The 21,798-nt window shown below is 48.5% G+C and overlaps 1 protein-coding gene and 1 pseudogene across 4 annotated transcripts in view; one reads left to right on the top strand and one right to left on the bottom strand.

Annotated features, from left to right (window-relative positions):
- Positions 1–19,672, bottom strand: part of LOC110327604 — a 77,034-nt pseudogene extending 57,362 nt beyond the window's left edge.
- Amotl1 (angiomotin like 1) overlaps positions 1,037–21,798 on the top strand; it is an 89,175-nt gene continuing 68,413 nt past the window's right edge. Inside the window, exon 1 of one of the 4 annotated variants that reach the window (XM_029543273.1) lies at positions 1,037–1,088. Coding sequence is in view for 1 of the 4 variants with exons in the window: in XM_029543271.1 (XP_029399131.1) it covers positions 19,671–19,719 (49 nt within the window). In the remaining 3 variants the exon portion in view is untranslated. Of the gene's footprint in view, positions 1,089–19,193; positions 19,254–19,550; positions 19,720–19,967; positions 19,983–21,798 lie in introns of those variants that run through there. The other 3 variants (XM_029543272.1, XM_029543271.1, XM_029543274.1) reach the window with 3 other exon arrangements.

The following is a 21,798-nucleotide window of genomic DNA, read 5'->3' as shown; positions in this document are numbered from 1 at the left end:
CCCCAAACACTAGACTTGCCCTGGCAGAGCTATCAGTCACTCAATGGGGAAATACAGTGTGTCTACACACACTACTCAATGATCCAAGCAAGGAGAGTCCAATAACCAGACGCTAGCCAGACACTGGTTAGAACGTTCAACTTCTGCTTCTCCATTCTACTTGAAACCACTCAAGGTGTGCTAAAGAAAGAGACCTTTCTTACTCTCTGCCTATCATGACAGGAAAGTTGGACTCTGTCCCAAGTTACTAAACTGCTGCTTCTCTGCCTATGAAATGGAGCCCAAATTACTTAGCTTATTTAAACCAAGTGGTCTCTTACGAGGAGAGACTAATACTCAGGCTATGGAGCTGGAATGCAGGTTAAAAATAAGGGTGGATGGAGGAAGGCATAGGAGGTCTGCCCTGCCTACTTCTATGATACTGTCCAGCTCTGAGAATTCTCTTGGGACCCCTGGGCACGTGGAGTAGTGCAGACTCAATACAGAGGACCAGGGGATTCGTTCAGAGCAAGCAAGTCTCTCGTTTTAAATAAATGAGCAAAAGGGTTAGGGTACTGGAGGACATCCTCTATCAGGGAGTTGGGGAGTCAGCGCATGTGTCTCATGATAGCCACGGTAGCCTAGCAACGGGCAGGGATGCACGCAGGCTGTGGGGCCAGTGGGCGCAGCTCTCTTCACTCCTCACTGCTGCTGCGCGCTCAGGAGCTATGAGAAAAAAACTTTGGGATGTGGCACCCGGCTGGCAGACATAGCAATGCTCGCCAGGGGCTGAGGACAGATGATGGGGTTGCAGCCCCACTCACTGGGAGCTGCGGCGATCCCAACCTGTGAAGGTTGATGCGCACCTGTGGGCTTCAGGATGAGTGCCCCTACGCGGAAGGGTTCCCCAAGTTTCTTTACACATTCAATGGATTAGAGAGAGCGAGAGAACCCTGCGCTTTTCTAAGGGAGCTGAGCTCTTCAGACTTCCCGATTTACTGGCCATGCATGGTTGCAGTGACTCAGTTGTTTTGTTTTCTGCTTTCTTTCTTCCCCAGAGAGTGATTTTGTGGACACCGCTTCTGCATCTTTCAGCCCGGAGGAGTTAGGTAAGTCTGGCCTTTCCCCCTTTCTCCCCACTACCAGAATTCCTCCCCAGAGCCACGAGGTTCCAGAGGGAGTAGGGTTGGAAGGTGGGTGGAGGAGACGGGGAGACATACCTGCTTGCAGGCTCCATTCTCTGGAATTGGCCTCTTCATGGCACTGCCCTCCCTTGGTTGGAGCATTTTAGGGATGGCTCACACGTGTTGCCTCAGATCACTTGCAACACTGCAGACTTTCAAATCTGGCTTCTGTTAGCATCTTGAACCCCTGCCCGGGATATTGCTGGTGTATGTGTCTGTCTTACCAGGTAAACAATAGGAGAAAGACCCTGTTAGGTCATTAAACTGCAGGTCCTAGGGGCACCCTTTCTCCCTGGTGTTCACTTAGTCTGTAGGCTTTGGGAATGGAACCTTGCATCTTCCCATGCCTGTGGTGGTTAGAGATGCATGCATGGTCTGTGGATAGGGACAGAGACAGACTTCCCTGTGTGACCAGAGGGCAGTCTTGGATCTCTGTTGGCAGCCTCACTTGGTGGCCAGGCCCCCTTTCTCTTGCTCTGTGTTTGTTCAGTTGCTAGCAGCCTGGTTTGTCAAGGCTCTTCTGGTTGTTCTCTTATCATGGACCTCAGAGCCCTGCCTTGAAATAAAAAGATTTGAGGGGATGAGGTAGCAACAACAGAGAAGAGAAATTACCCACAGAGCAGTGATTGTCCTTCTCAGAGTCAGAGAAGTGTGTGTGTGTGTGTGTGTGTGTGTGTGTGTGCCTGTTGGGTGCAGAGGGACTGCCTTGTCCTGAGATAATCTGTTTTTATGGTGCACCATAGCATTGAGAGTGAGATTCTATCCAAGCTACAACTTATATTCACTTCCTGGAGCCTTGCATTCAAAATAGGTCAGAAGGGTAGACGTGGGGACTCATGGCTGAAATTCCAGCACTTCAGACGCTGAGACAGGAGGATCACTGTGAATTTGAGGCTAGTGTGGACTACAGAATGAGACCCTGTCTCCAGAATAAGGAGAAAAAAAAAAAAAAAAGTAAAAACAACCAGCCAAACAAACAAAAGGTCTGGTTACCAAGGCTGCATCCTGAGATGGGGAAGGTTTGTGCAGAAAACTGGTTCACACAGGTTGTAAGGCTGCTGCATCTCTGTAGACGGACTCTCAGATGGAACACTTGAGCAAAGCTGGTCTCCCAAGCACAATGGTGACGCCTCTTTGTAAATGCAAATGCCATGTAAGCCACTTTCCAGAAGTGGTTTGTTAGAGGGAAGGGTCTGGGTCATGTTTCCATGTGTCCTTTAGCACAGATGTCATCCGTGCTCCATGCCACAGTATGGGAGATGCTATTCACCCCTGCATGCTGGAGCCGGGCAGAAGCAACAGCAAGTCGGCCACTGCTTGCCCAGAGAAAGCCTGCTGTCCCTCTGTGAGTGGTCTGTCTAAATGATGGTTTGTGTCTCTGAAGACCCCCTCCACATCTCCTTCTGGAATTAACAGACTGGACTGCCCTGCTGAAGCACTAATAAAGGGGGGCAGCTCCCTACACAGGCAGTCAACACTGATAAAAATGCCCTTCTTTTCCCCCTTTAATTTAGAGTAAGAAAATAACCTTTCTTCTTCTTTAGCTGTCCTGAGAGACAAGCCAGTTTTCTCAGGCAGAGATGAAGGCAGCTTTTCTGTTTGGACTGCAAACAACAATGGTAACAGTAACAAAAGCCATCTGGAAGGCTGGGCAGTTTGTAAACAACAGAAACGGATTGATTGGTTCTGATTACACCCTGTGGGGTCTTCTGCTTCAGATCTCCTAAGCTGCTGTGAGGGGCTGGAAGCTGGAGGTGTCCGATGGATATGTTCATGCTCTAGGCTAGTTGAGTTCCCGACATCTACCTGGGTTTGCCCTCCCTGACAGAACTGCTCACTGGAAGAGTCTTCGTGACTCTTCCACATGATTCAGGTCTGTGGGAGTTCTTGTTTCTCCTTTGGGGAGGGGCATGGCAGTTTCTGGCACGTGGTTAGGCCCAGCAGGGAAAACACCCGTCCTATAACAGTGAGCTTGCCTCACAGCTGTGCTGTCTGGTGCAGAGGTTCCGCCCTGACTAGAGTATACCAAGATGTAGAGAGAAGCTGGAGGAAAATATGTCTCTCCCCACCACCCCATTGTTGACACTCATCCGATAGACTTTCCTCACCAAGGAGTTTTCCTAACCTACGCAGATATCACCTGGTTGTCCCAACATCTGATTCAATCCTGCAGTTTCTTACCGGACTTAGTGCGGGGTTCAGTCACACAAGGCTGTCTCCTCTTCAGTTGCCAATTGCAAGCATTGGCTCTGCATTTTCACATGGAATCACTTGACTACAAATTGAAGGTTCCCACAGCCTTTTCCTCCAGTTCAATAATAGCCAACAGAACTCCAGGAAATGGTTGGTTTTATTTGCTAGGATATTATGAAGGCTGAAAATGCACATGGGGCGAGCCGTGGGAAGGACCTAAGCACCGGCATCTGTTTTCAAGAGCTGGGGAATACTAATTCCTAATGTGGGGATGTGATGGCCAACTCAAAGCCCCTCCAGATTTTAGTTAATGTTTTTTTAGAGAGGCCCCATCATTGTATTGCCATAATAGGCATAATCTTCAGCCATTGTTGACTATATTCATTTGTTGTTGTTGTTGCTGCTGCTGCTGCTGCTGCTGTTGCAATAAAAAACTGTGGCCAAGAAACCTCTAGGGAAGGATTTATTTGAGCTTACAGTTCTAGATAGGGAGTCTGCAACGGTCGGGCGAGGCATGGCAGGAGGCTTCTGGAGCAGGGATCTCAGAGACCATACTTCCATCCACATGAAGGAATCAGAGAGCAAGATAGAAGTAGGGTAAGGCTGTAGTCTCCCAAATCCATCCCTGATGACATATTTCCTTCAGCAAGCCTCCACTGTTAAAGGTTCTACAACCTCCCTATTGATCGCACCACCAGCTGGGGATCAAGTGTGCAAGTACATGACCCTGTGGCTGATATTTTTCATTCAGACCACCTTAGTTAACTGACCTCAGCTTCCGGAAGTCAGGTTGGATGCAGGGAATTGAGAGGAGCCTTATCCAATCCAAAGCGTCCAGCTTCTAAGATAGTGTTGTTTCTGTGACAGCTGGCCACCTCTGGTAGCCATGTAGGAACTTTCAGCTTGTAGTAACTAGCCTAGAAAGAGTTTTGACACCTCCCAGGAGACTCAAACTTGAATGATGGAGTTGCTTTTATCAAATGATCCATCTAGGAACTAAAGTGTTTTAATTTCTGGAAGTGTCTCTCTACCCTATCTAGCGTCCATACCTTTGAGTTGGGGGTGGTGATGCCAATGACTTATTTAGTACGCTATCCCTAGAGCAGTGTGTGGAATGGTTTAGCATCTGAGGTCTCTGCTGACAGGCCCACTACGTTTTAGCATATGACTGGAAGTCAATTCAACCTCTGAAATTGTATAGAAATCTGCTAACAAGTTAAGAGTTATTCTCACTGTTGCAGAAAGCAGGTTTCTCTGATATGCAATGAAATTTAGTCACCCAAACATGAGTTTTTGTAAAGGCAACAGAAAAAGGAATGTTACATGGAAGGCTGGGATGATGGCGATTCCAGGCACCCTCTCCCCTGTTGTGGTACTGTTTTCCGTGGAGGGAAATTGCCTTTCTGTAGCCTTCCTTTAGGTAAGTTAGATAGCTCTTTGTGGGAGAGAGTAGAAAGAGTGTGTGGGATTTGGAACTATCCTATGCCAGAGTCTGAGAAAGGTTGCAGTTGATGATGGTAGGACAGTCATGGGATATGACCAGGGTGAAGAAGCAGAGAACAGACAGGAAATGGTCCCAGGTTATCAGACTTGAAGGCACAATAACAGTTCCTCCAGTGAGGCTCCACCCCTATAACATTCCAAAACAGCACCAGTGGGACCAAGTGTACATATATGAAACTGTAGGAACTTTGCACATGTAAACTACAGCACTTTGCTTAGTTACCTCAAAGTGGCTCTCCTGTAGACTAAGCCCAAGAGGGCTCTCAGATACACATCCTCCCATCCGCTACAGCATTCTAGTTATGTTGGCCAGCTCCAGAATCCCCTTAGTTCTCTCTGCCTGCATCCTTCTACTCCTCTCTCCCCTGTACCTCAGATCCATCTTTCAACTGTTTCTATGTGCCATACCTCCTAGGACACCTTAGTTATTTTTCTATTGCTGTGAAGAGGCACCTTGACCAAGGCGACTAAGAAGAAAGAGTGTACTGCACTTAACAGTTTCAGAGGGAAACTGTTGAGTCCATGATTATATCAAGGGGATAGCAGCAGACATGGTACTGAAGCAGTAACTGAGGGCTTACATCTGATCCACAACCAGGAGACAGAGGGAGTTCAGGGAAAAGGAGACAGAGAGACTAGGATGGGCTTTTGAAACCTCAACATCTACCTCCAGTGGCATACCAGCTCCAACAAGGCCACACCTCCTAATCCTCCAGGAACAGTTCCACCAACAAGTTAACCATTCAGATACAGGAATCTATGGGAGCCACTCTCATTCAAATCACCATGTAACAGTTCTTGGCCTTGACTGAACACTAACATCAAGATCATTTCAAATCCTGAAATCAGTTCATATTCTTGGATTGCTGCAATAAAATCCTTGGAGGGGAGGGAGACCCATATAATCAAAGTTGTTTTGCATTTTTGTTTTGTACTGTCCAGAGTGTATCCAAAGTTGACATCACTACACATTTTGCAGGCAGAGATGGCTGTCCTTTCATCTTTGCAACAGTGCTGATCACATACAAATCTTTAACTGTGTATTGAGTAGGTGTGGGGAGGAGGAGCCACCAGGTGGGGCTTCCTTTTTCTGGTGGCTCTAGATCTCTAATTAATCTCCACCGGATGCAGAAGTATCATGAGATACCGCTGAGGGTGATGACTCGGTCATGTGAGTCTTCATTTTTATTGTCCTCTTGATTGGATTAAGAGATACTTAGGGCATTAGATGTGTCTGTGAGAATATTTTAAGATTTCTAGGGATGATGGATTAACTTAAGGATTGATTAACTTCAGAATTGCCCTGAAGGTAGATAGTCCACCACTATCCTGTGAGTGGGGTCTCTGACTGAACGCAAAGGGAAAGAGGAGGAAGCTGGGTGAGCCCCCCTTCGTCTCCACAGCTGAGATGTAAGCAGACCACTCAGCCGACATGTCTTCCACCGTGAAGGACTACACCCTCATCCTGAGACAATGGAGTGACAGAGGGAACTAGATTCTTGATCTGGGATCTACTCGCTGTCTTCTTTATTCATTCCTTGGGATTATCCAGTTTATTCTGTATCTTTCAAACTGACATTTTTAGACTCTAATGTGCTGGCCTGTAGGAATATATACTTATTTTAGAAAAAAATCTGGACACAGTGAAGAGCCCCTTGGTACCCAAAGCAAGCTGTCGCCCATTCTCTGTTTCCTGATTGCTTGTCCTGTGTGGTGGCTTCTTGCTCGGGAACCCCGAATGAGCTCCCTTGCTGTTGCCTGCTCAGGTCTGGTGAACACCCTGGGAGGGCAGGAGACGAGGTTCCTGAGACAGGGCTTCCTGGGAGCCATCGGTACTAACTCCCCCGTGGGTCATGAGAAAGGGTTTTCTTGTGCTATTCTTGCCTGCTATATCCAGGCAGGATGTGTGGGACCAGTTGAGGGGGGGCAAGATAGCATTTGTGTAACTTCTTAAAATAGGAAATTAATGTTTATTTACCACAGAATCTCTCTCAGATGAGGAACACATTTGGAGCTCTGTATAAGTGCCTGTGTGTTTGTATGCCCCAATGCTAGGGGCATAATGTAGCAGAGTCCTGTTTCTGGCTTGTGATTTAGCATTGGGATGGTAGAAGGTTCTAAAGCCAGATTGCTCTCCTCCCTTGGCATCACTATGTGTAGGGGGTCATAAACTCCACTGGATTCTCTGTGTCCATCTAACAAAGAAGTGATTCAGGAGTGCTAGGGGCGCTCACTCTTGACAATCCTGTCTGAAGCGAAAAGCACTCTTTCCCTCATACCCAGCTGGGAAACAGCCTCATCATCTCACGGAAGGTGAGCTCGATAGTACAGTTTAATTTGGTACAGGAAGACCAGGGCATCTCATACACAGATGGCCACTAGCTGTTGCTCAGACTGTGGCTTGAGTCTCACTTTGGCCACACACAAGCTTGGCTTCTTTGTTAGGTAGGCTGCTCTCACAGAGGACAACATGAAAATTCGGAAACAGGATCCAGCAAACATCAGCAGTCCTTGACAGGTGGAGGCAGCTTCTCAATGCTCTGGCTCCTCAGGGCGGTTCCACCAGAGTGGTCAGAAGGAACTGACACGGATTCCACAGTGCAGGGAGACAGAAAGGAGGAGGCACAGCCGGAAGTGGCACACAGCCTTCCTCGTGGACTCTACAGCTGGATCCTCAATCCACTGCCATCCCAGCAGCAAGCAGGCTGGAGACTGGGCTGGCTGAGAGTGGGCAGGGGCATTTTATCAGAATGGGTGGGCAGAGCAGAGAGAGAAAGTGGTATACTGGGTGACAAGAATCTTAACAAATTCTAGGCAGTGTGTCTTAGAGGCTAAGAGTGTGGACCAGAGACATACTGTGTAGGTTTGGATATTAGCTTACATCTTACATGCCTTCTGATCTTGGGCAGGTTCATTCCTACCCACATTTCATAATCTGTAAGGTCATGTGCCAGCTATTTTCAAACATATTTCCAAAGCTACTCACCACCCTTCCCAACCTGTTCTGTGCCTTGGAGAATGTCTCTTTGCATTTCTAGGCTTCTACCTAGCCTGGGCTAATGAGGGGTTCTGGATACGCATGGGATGGGGCTGGAGATACTGGGAAGTGTCTCTTAATCCAACCAAGACAGACTTTCAAATTAGCTATCATACAGATGGGAACAGCCCCCACATGGGTGATTCCTTCTAACTCTGTGCTTTTCCTTAGCCTTGACCACTGCAGTCTCTAAGTCGTCCCTTCTTCAAATTCCCTTCAGTCTTGAACCTTGAACCTTAGCTGATGCAGTAAGATAGTAATAGAACTGACCTCGGGCCATAGTGGCGAGCAATACCTAAACTCAGCTATTGACAGCAGCAACTCACATTAGCAACACTTCCTGGTCTCCGGCAGGTACTTAGACACTTTCTGAATGATCTCCGAATTGTAAACATTTAATTTTGTACATACACATAGAATAATATATACATTGAATGATACTGTCGCTTGCCACCCTTCCCCACTCTGTCAAGAAAGTGTGTGGAGGCTGGAGAAATCATGCACAGATCTGTTCTGGGAAAAATGCTTCACAGATCTGGTTTAATCTGTTCCATTTGTAGCAGATGAACAAAGAGAAGGAATGGGTCTTTAAACTCTTGTTATTCATACAAGGGAGTCATAAGAGCTCGCCAGAGTGGGATTTAAGTCATACCCCCATGTTGGTATCCCCAAAACAACAGTTTCCAAGAATTCATCAGGCCACATGACTTGAGGAACCGTGGCTTCCTTACAAGTTACCCTCCAGTTTAATGTTTAAATCTTCAGAAGAAGATGCTGACCATTGTAACAGCATCATGCCTAGAGGTCAGAAAGCCAGTTAGCATCATGCTGAACAGTCCATGTCCTCTCTCCTGCAAAAACTGATGGTCATTCAATGTTGGCAATGGCCCTTAGTGTCCCTGTTCACATTTAGACTTAGAGCCTTGGTCTTGGTTAGCTGAGTGCCTGGGTAGTTCACATTACCCTGTGTTCTGTGCATATTTGGTACCCCGGGTCCCCTCAAAGTCTCAGGAAGGGTCTGGTCTTCCTGATAACAGCAGAAACCCAACTCATCCTGGGGTTTGAGATCCACTTGGCCATCTGCCTAGCTCCAAGCTCTCCTCCAACTCCACCCCTGGATCCACCCCAGCTATCTCCACCCCTTGGAAGCCTGTCTGTCCAGCTGTCCTCCTTGGAGGCATCAGACAGAGCTTCTGAGAGGGAGGGAGGGAGGGAGGGAGGGAGGGAGGGAGGGAGGAAGATTTTACTCCCGATGAACTTTTTCTCAGAATGATTGACAGTGGAAAATTCAGTTCCCTTCACAGGAAACCTCACCCTCCCACAGGGTGTGGTCCAGCGTCTGGGTTCCAACAGAACAATCACAGAGGACTCCACATGATCACTGTTGCCCACACTGAGCAGCCTGGTTTCTGGTGATTTATCTTTCTGGCCATAGCAGCCCTTTCTTCCTCAGACCAACTCAGTAAAGCCCATTAAGACATTTCCATTTTATGGAGAAGAAACCGGAGGCTCAGAGAAATGGAAGTATTTGCCCAAGACTGCTGAGCTAGTCAGAAGGTTAGACAGATAAATAATCCTTGATGTCTGCAGCCAATCTTAGTTTCCTGGGGTGAGGAATGCATCTTAATCTTTGGGGAAGATTCAGGTAACAGTTGGATAAAACAACAACAGCCACAACAACAGCAACAGCAACAACAACAACAACAACAACAACAGCACACACACACACACACACACACACACACAGACACACATGCACATACCCCCTCTACTCATCAATTCCATATGTGTGGACTCAATCACTTGTGGGCAGATTTTTATTTTATTTTATTTCATTTTATTTTATTTTATTTTATTTTATTTTATTTTATTTTTTACTGTGCCTGTACCTAACTTGTGCCAGTGTTTTCATTATTCCCCAAACAACACAGTGTGTGCCAGTGTTGGCCAGTGTCAGATGTTGTGAGCCACCCAGGCATGATTTGAAGTTTACGAGGGAGGACAGGTACAGGTTAGCTGCCAATCACACCATTTTACTTTAGGAGCTTGGGTCTTGGGCATCATAGATTTGGGGTGTTGGTCCTGAAGCCCCTTCTTCCAAATATGGGGCAGGGATGGCTGTACCTAGCAAGGAGCCTGGTCGTATGTGGCTGTTCAGGACACAATTGTAAGTGGCAGTTGTTCAGAGCTGTACTGTAGACCATCCAACAATAGTCAGTGTGCTCTAGAGGGATTTTCTATGGCAGGGTGTAAAGCAACAGTACAGAACCACCTCTAAGATTCCTCTGTTTCAGCACAGGGCCCAGAACTCACTCAGGGCTCAGCTCACTGTGGGTGATGCTGACACTGTGTGTGGGGGGGCAAAAAAGAGAACTTCAGGGTTTGGGGGGATTCCACTGCTGGAGTGTGGTGGAGGGCAGAGTGTGGGCTCAGCAGGGATAAAAGGAATCCTTGCCCCGCCCCCAGATTTGTTCACAAAGTGATGGGGCCTCTTGCTTAGGAGGTGACAATCCCAGCTGGGAGAAACAATGGGCTGAGAAGGCCACATATTCCAGAAGATGAGTGGGAACAAGGGAAGAATATGGAATTATGGGATAAGCATACAGAGGGAAGGAAAGAGCCTTTCCTCTGCAATGTAGAAGTTTCCAGAAGGAATGAATAGGACGGTGGTCACTTGTTCTTGGATGTTAAACCGGAGTGTGCCTCCATGGGAACTGCACCATTTGTTAAGCACACGATGGCGGTGGCCCAGGTGGCGAGCAGGCTGTCAAGGAATGTGAATGACTGGCCTGGTCTTTTCTAGGGTGCTATGAGCACAGTTTTGGGGCACACTCTTGCTCTTTCCCGATCGTGCCCTGATGGTGTGTCAGGCTTGTGCCCTGTTTAACCGTGCGGACGGACACAGTTAGGCTGACTCGCTGCCTGCCTGCTGCCCTTGCTCCCCCGCCCTTCCCTGACCATCCTCCTCTCGTTGCTTAGCCCCCACTTGCTTGCTCGGGCCAGGCTCCTCTCCCTGCCCTACTCCTTTCCTTCCCTTTCCATCCTAAGTTGGATGCCTTCCTAGGACTCCCTGCCAGGAAGTGGAGCAGGTCAAATTATGAAAGGGGATTTTAAAAAGAATGTTCTTTGGCAAAATGGGGGAAACAGATGTTCAGTGCTGGCAAGCCTGTCTCTTGCTGTCTGCTGCAGCAGGATTTCTGGAGATGAGCATCCATCCCCAGAGTACAGACATGTGTTTATTTCAACACCAAATGTATCTGAATATTTATTTCTCTTTAATGCTCTTCTTCTTGTAACCTTTGAGCCCTCAGACTTACCTTGCATATTGTCACTGGCCACCTAGCAGAAATGCCATTGCCTGCTTTTAAAACCCTTTTAAAGCTCTGGACAGCAGCTCCCCCCCCCCCCATCTANTTGCAGGTTCCTCCTTATCAGGAACTAATTTATGACTGGTTCTTGACGGCAGAGGAAGGAGTCAGGGAGTAGAGCCCCAGCTGCTTGGGGGCCGAGGTGAAGCATCAGTTTGGTTTGGCAATAGGGGAGGCTTCCGTATGTTCTGCTGCTGAGAACTAGTGTTTGAGACCAGCTAGTGCCTGGCTCACTGTTGCTGCCCACCAGGAAATGAGAAAGGTCTACTGTTGGCTGGTCGGCATTTTTTTTCTTTCCTCTCTTAAAGGATCTCACGTAACCAAGCCTATCCTCAAACTATGAAAGTTAAATGTCTTGGTTAGGATTTCTATTGCTGTGATGAAACACCATGACCAAAAGCACCTTTGGGAGGAAAGGTCTTATTTCAGCTCATAACTACCAGGTCACTCTCCATCACTGAGGGAGGTCGGGGCAGGAACTCAAGGCAGGAGCGGAGCAGATGCCGTAGAGGAGTGCAGCTCACGGGGTGCCCCCCCCCCAGGGCTCACTTGCCCTGCTTTTTTATTTACCCCAAGACCACCTGCCCAGAGCTGGCCCCACCCACAGTGAGCTGAGCCCACCCACATCAGTCACCAAGACCAGACCCCCCCACAGACTTGCCCACAGGCCAATCTTACAAAGACATTCTCTCAATCAAGGAAAAGGTCTCTTGTTTGAGTCAACTTGATGGAAACACCAGGACACTGAGAATGACTTTGAAATCCTCTTTGGGCCTCTTTTCTTCTGAGGGCTTGAATTGCAGCTGTGTGTCACCATGCCTGGTTTTATGTGGTGGTGGAGCTCAAACCCACGGGTTCTTACATGCTAAGGGAGCACTTTACCACCTGGGCCACATCCCCCAGCCAACCTTTCTCCTCAAGTTCAAGCTTTCCTTTTTGGCCTTTGCGAGAATCGACCACAGGTGCCCAAGTGTTATGCCTCCTTCAGGGCTGTCTGTCTTGATGTTTTTAGAAACTTGTGTGTGCTTTCAGTTTTATATACAAAAAAATGGGTATCTGCATAAGGAATGAAACAAAAAAAATGTTTATTTCATGGAAAGATGACAATGGCTGTTGTTCTCTGCATGTGAGATACGATCACAGGGCAGAAGTGACTAAGCTTGCTTTCCCTCAAGGAAAGGTCAATATGGAGAGAGGCCCACAGGCCTCTTTCTATTGAACTGTGTCAATTAATTAACCAACTCAGTAATATCAGCCCTGAGGTACACTTAGCAACGTCGAGAGATCTTTTGTTTGCTTGTTTTCTTTCTTTAAAGAAACTCTTTACTTTACGTGTGTGGGAGTTTTGCTTCCATGTATATATGTGCACCACCACGCTTGTGCAGTGCCTACAGATCCAGAAGAGGGTGGATTCCCTGGAATTGGAGTTATACGTGGTTGTAAGCCACTATGTGGGTGCTGGGAACTGAACCTTGGTATTCTGCAATAGCAGCAAGTGCTCTCAAATGCGGACTGGTCTCTCTAGCCCTCTGTTTTCTCAACCAGGCATCGAGAGGTGGCTGCTACTGCCTGCCCACTGGCAAGGCACAGAGCACTATCCCATAGCAAAAGCTATCAGCCTACTGTCCGTGCTGAAGGCTGAGAAACCTCACGCTAAGTCATAAATCAGAGAAATTTATCCCGAACTTCCAGTGGTCCCAAGGTGTCTGTTAGTGATAGTCTCAATGAGAATCAGAATAACCTAAAATTCCAGCGCCCAATCGCCTGAATGGTTACTTTGCCAAATTCTTTATATCTTTATATTCACAGGTACGTGTTCTGTTCAGCATCTTCACCCACCCCCAAGGTCTGTGTTTGTAGCCAGTTTTCAGAATAAAATACCCTTTACTCTTTCCCATTACTTCTGTGGTATAAATACATTTTCTCCGGCCATGATCTTGTCTTCTCTGTCTCTCACATTTTAATGGCTCCGATTACATGCTTAGTGAATATTAGGCAATAACACCCCCAGGAGAAGCTGACAAGACAAGAGACCAGTGTGTCACCGGGGGTGTAAAGCTGAAAGCACCCAGACAAACAGGTCTCAGAGCCATAACTTAGTGAGCCAAGCTCCCTGGTGTGGTGGTCAGTGTAAAGCCTGGCCATTTGTCTATCCCGACGTCCTTCATCGGATTTCATATGGGAGCAGAGTTCCATTTGATGGACTCTGTGCTGGTTGGTTTTCTGTCAGCTGGCACAAGCTCCGGCCATCCTCAGTTTCCTAACTATCTCCATTGGATGGACCTGTGAGCATGTTTGTGATTAAAGACTGACGTGGGAGACTGAACCCAGTGGTCACCCCTGGGTCCTGAGGTATATAAGAAAGCAGGCTGAGAAAGCCATGGGAAGCAAGCTGGTGAGCAGCGCTCCTCCATGGCTTCTGCATCAGCTCCTGCCTCCAGGTTCCTGCCCTGAGTTCCTGCCTTGACTTCCATTCATGGCGAACTGTAAGCTTTGAGATTCTTCTCCAAGTTGTTTTGCTTGTGGTGGGTGCTCACTGAAGCGGTGGGCAGACTCTGTTATGGAATTTTTTTTAGGAGCAGCTTTCTCATCCTTGGGCACAGTTTCCAGAATGCCAAAGATATCTCACCCTGGCTATCTGTCCACTCTCCTCTCTCCTGCTCCTTCCCTCTCTCCTGCTTTCCTTCTTCCACAGGAATGAGTCTGGCAGTGGTAAAGGACCTTCTCTGCCTCTTCCTCCTCACTCAGTACCTAAAACCTCTCAGGCATCAATCCCTGAATCATGGTGCCATCAACAAGTCACAAGAAGGGGGGGGGCATGTGCCTGGCTCTTTAGAGGAGGCATGCATGATGTAAGTCTTACTCAAGAATATGACTTTACAATCGGAAACAAGCTAAGGAAGGAAAGACAAACTCTTGTCTTTATGAAATGGAAGAGTGAATGAAAAGCTTGGGGGGGTGCTTTTTGTCTGTGGAGAGCAGGGTAGTGCCCTTATCCTGAAAGGTATCTGCCGTGCCTGCCTGTGGGTGCCAGCCTCCTATTGTGACAGTCAGTTTATGTTGTCAGCTTTAGCAGATTAAGAACACACAGGGCATTGAGGAAGCATAGCCTTTGTCTGTGTTTGTCAGGGCTTTCCCCAGAGGAAGTGAAGGTGCAATGTGGGTGGCACCATCTCATGGTCTAGAATTCTCAATAAATAGAAGAGGGAGAGATTACGCCAGGCAAAGGCTGGAAGCCCCTTTCTCTACCGCTCCGACTGTCCAGATGCAACCAAGCAGCCCTGCATTCCTGTTGGCATGCCTTCCCACAGGTAGTGCTGTGAGCTAAAATAATGCTTTCTCTCTTTAATTATGTCTTGTCAGGTTATGGGAATGAGAGAAGTAATTCATGTATCTATATGTAATATGGTTTCTCATATATATATATATATATATATATATATATATATATATATATATATATATATATATATACACACACACACACAAACACACACATGCCTAATTTAAGTTATATAATACACCTGCCAAGAAATTAGTAATAGTAACTAAACCACACAGTTATACAATATATTGCTCTGTCTTGTTCACAACGCCTTGTATTTACATACGAATGGTAGGAAATGGATGCTGAATGGACACACTGGACAGAGGAGAGCTGTGAGATCATAAGACTCACACAAGGGTACTCATAAAGCTTATGGAGTTTTATTCCGAGAATTTGCCATGTAATAGTTTTGGAATGCTGTTGATTAGGTGCACTTAAACTACAGAAAATGAAATTACAAATAAGAAGATGCTAGTGTACATTGGTCCATCAGTTCCGATGCTAATGTGTCTGTGACTTTGTCTGGAATATCCTCCCCTCAGTCAAGTGTAGCCGAGCATACCTGTAACCCTGACATCTGAGAACCTGTGGCAGTATCACCATGAGTTCAGGTGAGCCTTAGCTACACACTGAGCACAGGATGTCCAGAGCTACCTAAAACAAGAACAACCCCACCAGCAAGCAGAGCAGTAACAGAGAGCCACTGTCAGTCCTCGGTCCCTTGCAGTCCTTTGTGCACGTCCACTCTGTGCCTCAACGGCGCCTGTGACTTCTGCTGTGACACAGCATCATTCTTCACCTTTAGCAGTTACAGCTCTGGTGTAGCCAGTGCTTGTGAAAGAATCTGGAGAGCTCCACCACCCAGTGAGCATCCGAGGGACTCACTGTGAGTTCTAACATCTATGCTGCGATGTTTATGGGGAATTCAAATTCCTACTTACTGTGGTTCAAAATCACACTTTGGAAAGTACCATGGAACTCAGACTTTAAAACCATTCTTCCACAAGCAGAAGAAGTCATTTAAATCAAGGCTGCCTGATTGTTTTAACAGTCATTAACTGTGACCTACAAGCTGAAGTGACATCCTAAAGGAGCCTCTGTGATTCCTCTCACGGTCAAATCTGTAGATTTGCCTTCTGCTGTCATCCTTCCTTCCCTGGCAAGCTTGGGCCTCTTTCTTTGGCTACTTGGTATCCATTTAATAAGGCACATGCCAATAAAGACATGGCCTGTGTGTTCAGATGGGAGCTGAGTGTGTGTGGATGGATGGATTTGTATGCTAATAAAGTATTGGATGTCCTTGGTATCTTGAAATTCTGGAGGAAAGGGAGACTCTTGCTAAGTTCCTAAGATGCAGAAATTGATATGTTACCTCCATGTTACCCTCCAAACTCTGGAAGAACTTGGGCTAGAGCTCTGGAGCCACCCTAAAACTGTAGTCACTCTCTATGTGGATCCCCTAGTAACTCACTTTACCACCTCTGCCCGTAGTCTATTGGCAGTATCCAATATTGATCCTGTTTGGTCCCAGAAAGCACTCACATGGGCCCATCAATCACTTTCCCTGGCAATTAGCAAATGAAAACTTGAGTCAGGTTAGAATGGATGTTGACATTCAGTGTGAGGATATAGATCTGCCCCTCCCCCCGCCCCAGAAGCACAGGTATGAACCACTTCTTTGCTTGCTACTTAAGACAAATTTTTTAGGCAGGGTCTTAGTAGTCATCATGGCTGGCCTAGTATTCTCTATGTGAGACTAGAACTTGCTGTGATCCTCCTGCCTCTGCCAGTCTATACTTGTAGCACCAGGAACTCATCATCATCATTGTCACCATCATCATTATATCTTATTTCTATTTGGCTCAAATGGAACATTGGAACCTTCAAGTAAACATTCTTTGAAACGTTACAGAAACAGCCTTGTGGGAGCCGGATCGTCTTCCTTCACCCCATAGTTCTGAGCAATAGATTCAGATACATTTCACTAGAAGGATATTCACTTTCCACATTCAAGGTAGACATTATTAGCACTTGAGTGGGTTGAGACGCAGGGTCAAGGGGGTTGGCCTCCAGCTGGGCTTCCTGCTTAGGCTGCCATGGACCTAGGCTGCCATGGATCCAGCCACTTGGAGTCAGTCTGAGGAATGCAGGTGAGATGCACCTGATGAGCTCAGAGGACTCTAATGCCTACAGGCTGTGCATAGAGATGCACACTGGGTTGGAGGTCAGCGCTGGATGGAAGACAGCCTTTGGGCTTCCCCATGCCCTTTGCTTCCCCTACCTCTTCCTCGACCTTGCTTCATTTGCAAGCATGCTTTCTTCCCATAGGATGGTTCATACGGTCCCATCTTTCTCTTTTCTCTACACCTTTGTCCCCAACTTCCCCCCCCCAGAAGATAGTAAGTCACTTAACATTTTCCTCATACCAGTCTTTCAACTGTGTTTATGACACAGTCTTCCCAGAAGGGCCCTTTCCTGTGCCTCAGGCCACAAATCTGTTGCTTGCCCCTACCCTCCGCCAGGACAGCCTTCTTAGAGAAAAGAGAAAAACCTCACTTCAAAATTTTGTGATCTTTCCTGTTGGATATCACCAGAGAAATGATATCCCCTCCCCCTCCAAGCTCATACCTCATTGCTTCCCGCAAGTGTCTAAAATTGTCCATCTCACAGGGCTTCTGGGAGGCTAATTGAAACATCAGCAGATACATGCTTAATGTACATTCTACTTTATATTTGTAACATAAATTTACTGAGTCCATATGGTTTGGTTTCCTTTTGTTGCTGTGATAAATCTCCTGACCAAAAGCAGCATAGAGGAGGAAAGAATTTATTTCATCTTAAGGTGACAGACCACCAAGGGACATAAAGCAGGAATCTAAAAGCGGTTGGCTTGCTGTTTCTCTGACAGAGGAACTCACTTCATAGTCACAGAAGTACAGCAGTAACCATAGAGGATGCTGCTTGCTAGCTGCCCCACAGGCCATGCTTAGCTAACTTTATAATACAGATGGGACTAATTGCCTAGGGAATGGTACTGCCCACAGTGGGCTGAGCTCTTAGATCAACTCTCACACAGACATGCCCATAAGCCAATCTGATTTGGACAGTCCCTCAGTTGAGACTCCTTTGTCAGATGCCTCAAGGCTGTGTCAAGCTGACAGTTAAGACTAGCTAGAACACTTTACACTTCTTTGTATGATGTGGTGCTAGTTTGGTCCCTTCGCTTAGGAGGATGCTGAGGTTTAGAGACATTTGGTAACTTGTCCAAGGTCATTAGGATACCAAACTAAGCTGTGATGTGTGACTTGTTTGTATTCTAGAGTTGGTGCTTGTAACTGGTCAGTTTTGCTCCCTTCTGGGGGAATACATTACCAGTCCAGTCATTACCTCTTCTCCATAGCTATAGTTTGTCACATCCCAGATGAATCAGTGAAGCAGCTGACCCCTCGATGCCTGTAGGGCACAGAGTCCGCTGAGCTGGCCCTCAGCATTGATGCTGTGTGGTAGGAAGCAAATGGGTTCCCACCCTTGGCTTTGCACTTGTTCTGTGCCGTGAGGGGAGTCGTTGCACAGCTGGGTGGGAGTTTCTGCACTAGCCAAGTGGAAGCTGTGCACACTGACTGTTCAGTCCTTCCCAGCCCTGTACTTTGTGACTGTCCACTTACTTGTGTTGTCTCCTCCTTTGCAGTGAAAACTCTTTGCCCATTTATCCGCTCTTGCCAAGCACCCTTGGTGAGAAACCTTGCCAATTCCCTCCAGGCTGCACTGCTGCTTGCTTGCCCAGTGCTTCCTTTTCCTGCCCATCGGATCTCTGCCCCTTCCCCCTCTACACAGAGCTTGTTGGTCTCTTCTCTCTCCTGCCCAGACTCTTAACCAGAGAGGATCTACTGACCTGTTCTTTTCTGTGCACACGTCCTGGCTTTGTGTGTTCTACAAAGGCAGGCGACTTTAAATGAAGCCTGAGCTTGGGAAATAAGTTCAGCAACTACAATTGGGACTCTGTCTGAGAAATCAGAGGGCTGTCATGGAATCTGGATGGAACACTGGGGGTGAAGCTGTGAGCAGGTGAGTTTAGGGAGTTGGCACAAGCCAGACATGACGCCTGCCCCCATGGCTGGGTAAGAAGGGAGAAAAGGGGAGCCGACCATCAGAAACCTTGATATGCCCTAACCCTCCAAGTAGGGGCTTGGGCAGCAGCCACTGACCTCTGCTCTCAGAAGACAGACCAGAAGGGTCCTAGAACATGGCTTCAGAAGGCAGTGAGTGTAACCTCACAGAGGGCTGGGTAAGGAGTGTTGCTTAGGGAAAAAGTCTGATTTCCAAGGCGGGGCAGAGTCACAGACACTGTCCCAACACTTCAAATTCTTTGCTTCTGCTTGAGCAGATAGCGGCCTGCGGGTTATGGCCACAGGATGTACTGTCCTAGGAAGCCATTGAACATTTAAGGCTGTAAGGCAGGTCTGTTTAGCTGTTCTGCTCCTCAGTGGAGCACATCATAGCCCCTCCTATCCTGAACGCCCCACCTGATGGAAGTACTAGGGCCTGGGGATCGCTTTCACCTGGAAATTCCACTTAGAAGAAAAGTTGGTCCTAAACCAAACCTAGCCTGGAGTTCGGAGGCATATTCCAGCAAAGGATTCCAAGGCATTCAGACAGAAATGGTGAGTGTGGCAGGAATTCAAACACGATAGGGGACAAAAACAAGGGAGCCAGTCTCCCTCTTTGGTCTCAGGGAGACACGTCAGCCTGAGTCCTGGCAGTTTCCGAAATCCCGGGAGGGGCGACGGGAAACTGTGGACGGGCTCTAGGGCCCCGCGACCGGGGCCGGGGCGGGGTGGAGTGTAGGGTTACAGGGATCAGACCAGCGACCCTCCGGGGTAGCACGCTGGCGACTGGGAGCGCGGGGCGCCCAGGGACCCGGCGGCGGGGTGGGGTGGGTGGGACTGGAAGGGGAACGGGGCATCTCTCTGCTGCCCGAGTGCAGAGGCTCCCTTCGCCGCGCCTCCCAGCCGCCATCCCCCTGCCGCCATTCCCCGGCCGCCGCGTTGCCCAAGCCAGGATCGTCCCATGATCGCCCCATGCGGAGGGCAAAGTCGCGCCGGGGACCTTGCGAGCCTGTGCTGAGAGGTAACCAGATCAAGCCGGGGGGTCGGGGAGGGCTCCCCCTGACTGGGCCGAGAGGTCTCCGCGTCTGCTCCCGAGAGCCCAGGCTGACATCAGCTCCGCTCCAGATGTGGGGACTTGGTGAACCAGATTTGCGCTGGGGCCTCAGAGTGTCTCGTGAAGGACCCAGAAGGTTCAACAAGACAAAAAGCAGAATTCGGTTCCGTACCACCCTCCGAGTGCCCAGTACCCCCGTGGGGGATTCCCACGGGAGGCCGAGGACTCGGGTACGCGTGCGGGCCCCTGACGCGGGACTGGCCTTTCCCGTGTGGCTGGCAGGTCCCGGTCCCCGAAGGAGCTGGAGGCTTGGCGGGTGCCGCTGCTCTGGCGCAGACAAAGGCGCGCGGGGCGCCCAGCCTGGACCCCAGGACTCGCCCCGGCCCGGAGGCTCGGGCCTTTCCGCCCTGATCCTTCTTTGTTCTCCCCAAACAAGGTTCTTGCACAAATCAGGGGTAGGATCCGGCTTTCCCTGGCCTGTTGGCAGTGCCTTGGAAAGAATCTGGTTCCGGGGAGGAAGCGTAAACTTTCCAAGGGGGAGCTGGTTGAACTTTCTTGGAACATGACATTTGTGGCAGACAGAAAAGTGGAACCTCGGCCCGTGACGGCCCCTGACAGTGCAGGGGACCCACTGGTGCTAGCCTTAGGTAGCCGGGCTGGGGGATGAGGTCTCACCTTCTCCAAGTCTCCTGCTTGGGGACCTCAGGAGACGAATCCCGGGCCTGTGCCCCTATTCCCTGCCTCCTTTTTTCCTGGAAAATGCTTGCCTTTCAGCCCTTATCGTAGGTGTATTTTCTAAATGCCTTTAAGCCGGGATAGTGTGTGGGTTACCTGGACGTCGGCTTCTGGAGACAGGTTTCGATCTCAGGGGGCCTTGATGCTTACATTTTGGATGACATTTGGTCCTTCGGCCCCTCTGCTTCCTGCCCATGGTTCTGTTTTCCTACAAAGACTTACAAGTTTGGCGGGATTTGCTTATTAAAGTCCTTGGTGATGGCAGAGGATGTGACGCCTCAGAGGCCCACTGGGCTCCAAACAGTGTCAACTTGTTCACTGAAAGTGCACACAACCAGAACTGAGTAATCCTGCCAAGCTGGCTAAGATTCTCCCTGGCTGCCTACCACACAGGGCCCGGGTAGTGTTGCTCAGTACTTCAGGATCTCTGGGATTCAAATTGTTAGAATAAGAACGTACTTAGGTTGAACTTTGTGGAAGAAAAGCAAAGGAGCAGAATGCATAGATTTGAACAGAAAGAAAACCAGCAGGACATAGAATAGAAGGTTCTAGAGACCTCTTGTTTGGTGGGGCTCCTGGTGTATGTGTGCGTGGAGAGGGTCATATGCAGGACCTTCTGGTTCTAGAAACTTCTTGTTTGGTGGGGTTCCTGGTGTGTGTGTGTGTGTGTGTGTGTGTGTGTGTGTGTGTGTGTGTGTAGGGGGTCATGTGTGGAACAGGACATAGAATAGGTTATAGAGACCTCTTATTTGGTGCTGTTCCTGGTGTGTGTGTGTGTGTGTGTGTGTGTGTGTGTGTGTGTGTGTGTGTAGGGGGTCATGTGTGGAACAGGACATAGAATAGCTTATAGAGACCTCTTATTTGGTGCTGTTCCTGGTGTGCGTGCATAGCTCCTAGGTGAGCTGGTTTTGTTTCATCTTGCACGCCACATTTTTTCCCTATGAGGAAAACCTTTGTCCACCTAGAGGTAGCAAGCACGGGAGAAGGTGCTGTCCCTGTGGCTCCCTTCCTCCTCCTCTTCAGAAGAAGGCACTGTTGTCTAGGTGTTTGTGGTTCTGTTCAGCTGTGTGCTGGAGGGTGTCAGCGGACTGAATAGTGTGTGGAGACTGTGCTGGAGGGTGTCACTGTGTGCTGGAGGGTGTCACTGTGAACTGGGGGTTGTTACTGTGTGCTGGAGAGTGTTACTGTGTGCTGGAGGGTGTTACTGTGTGCTGGGAGGGTGTCACTGTGTGCTGGGGGTATCACTGTGTGCTAGAGGGTATCACTGTATGCTGGGGGTGTCACTGTGTGCTGGAGGGGGTCACTGTGTGC

The sequence above is a fragment of the Mus pahari genome, chromosome 10, assembly GCF_900095145.1.
Source record: "Mus pahari chromosome 10, PAHARI_EIJ_v1.1, whole genome shotgun sequence".
Classification (NCBI taxonomy): Eukaryota; Metazoa; Chordata; class Mammalia; order Rodentia; family Muridae; genus Mus; species Mus pahari.
This window is presented reverse-complemented; position numbering and strand designations above follow the sequence as displayed.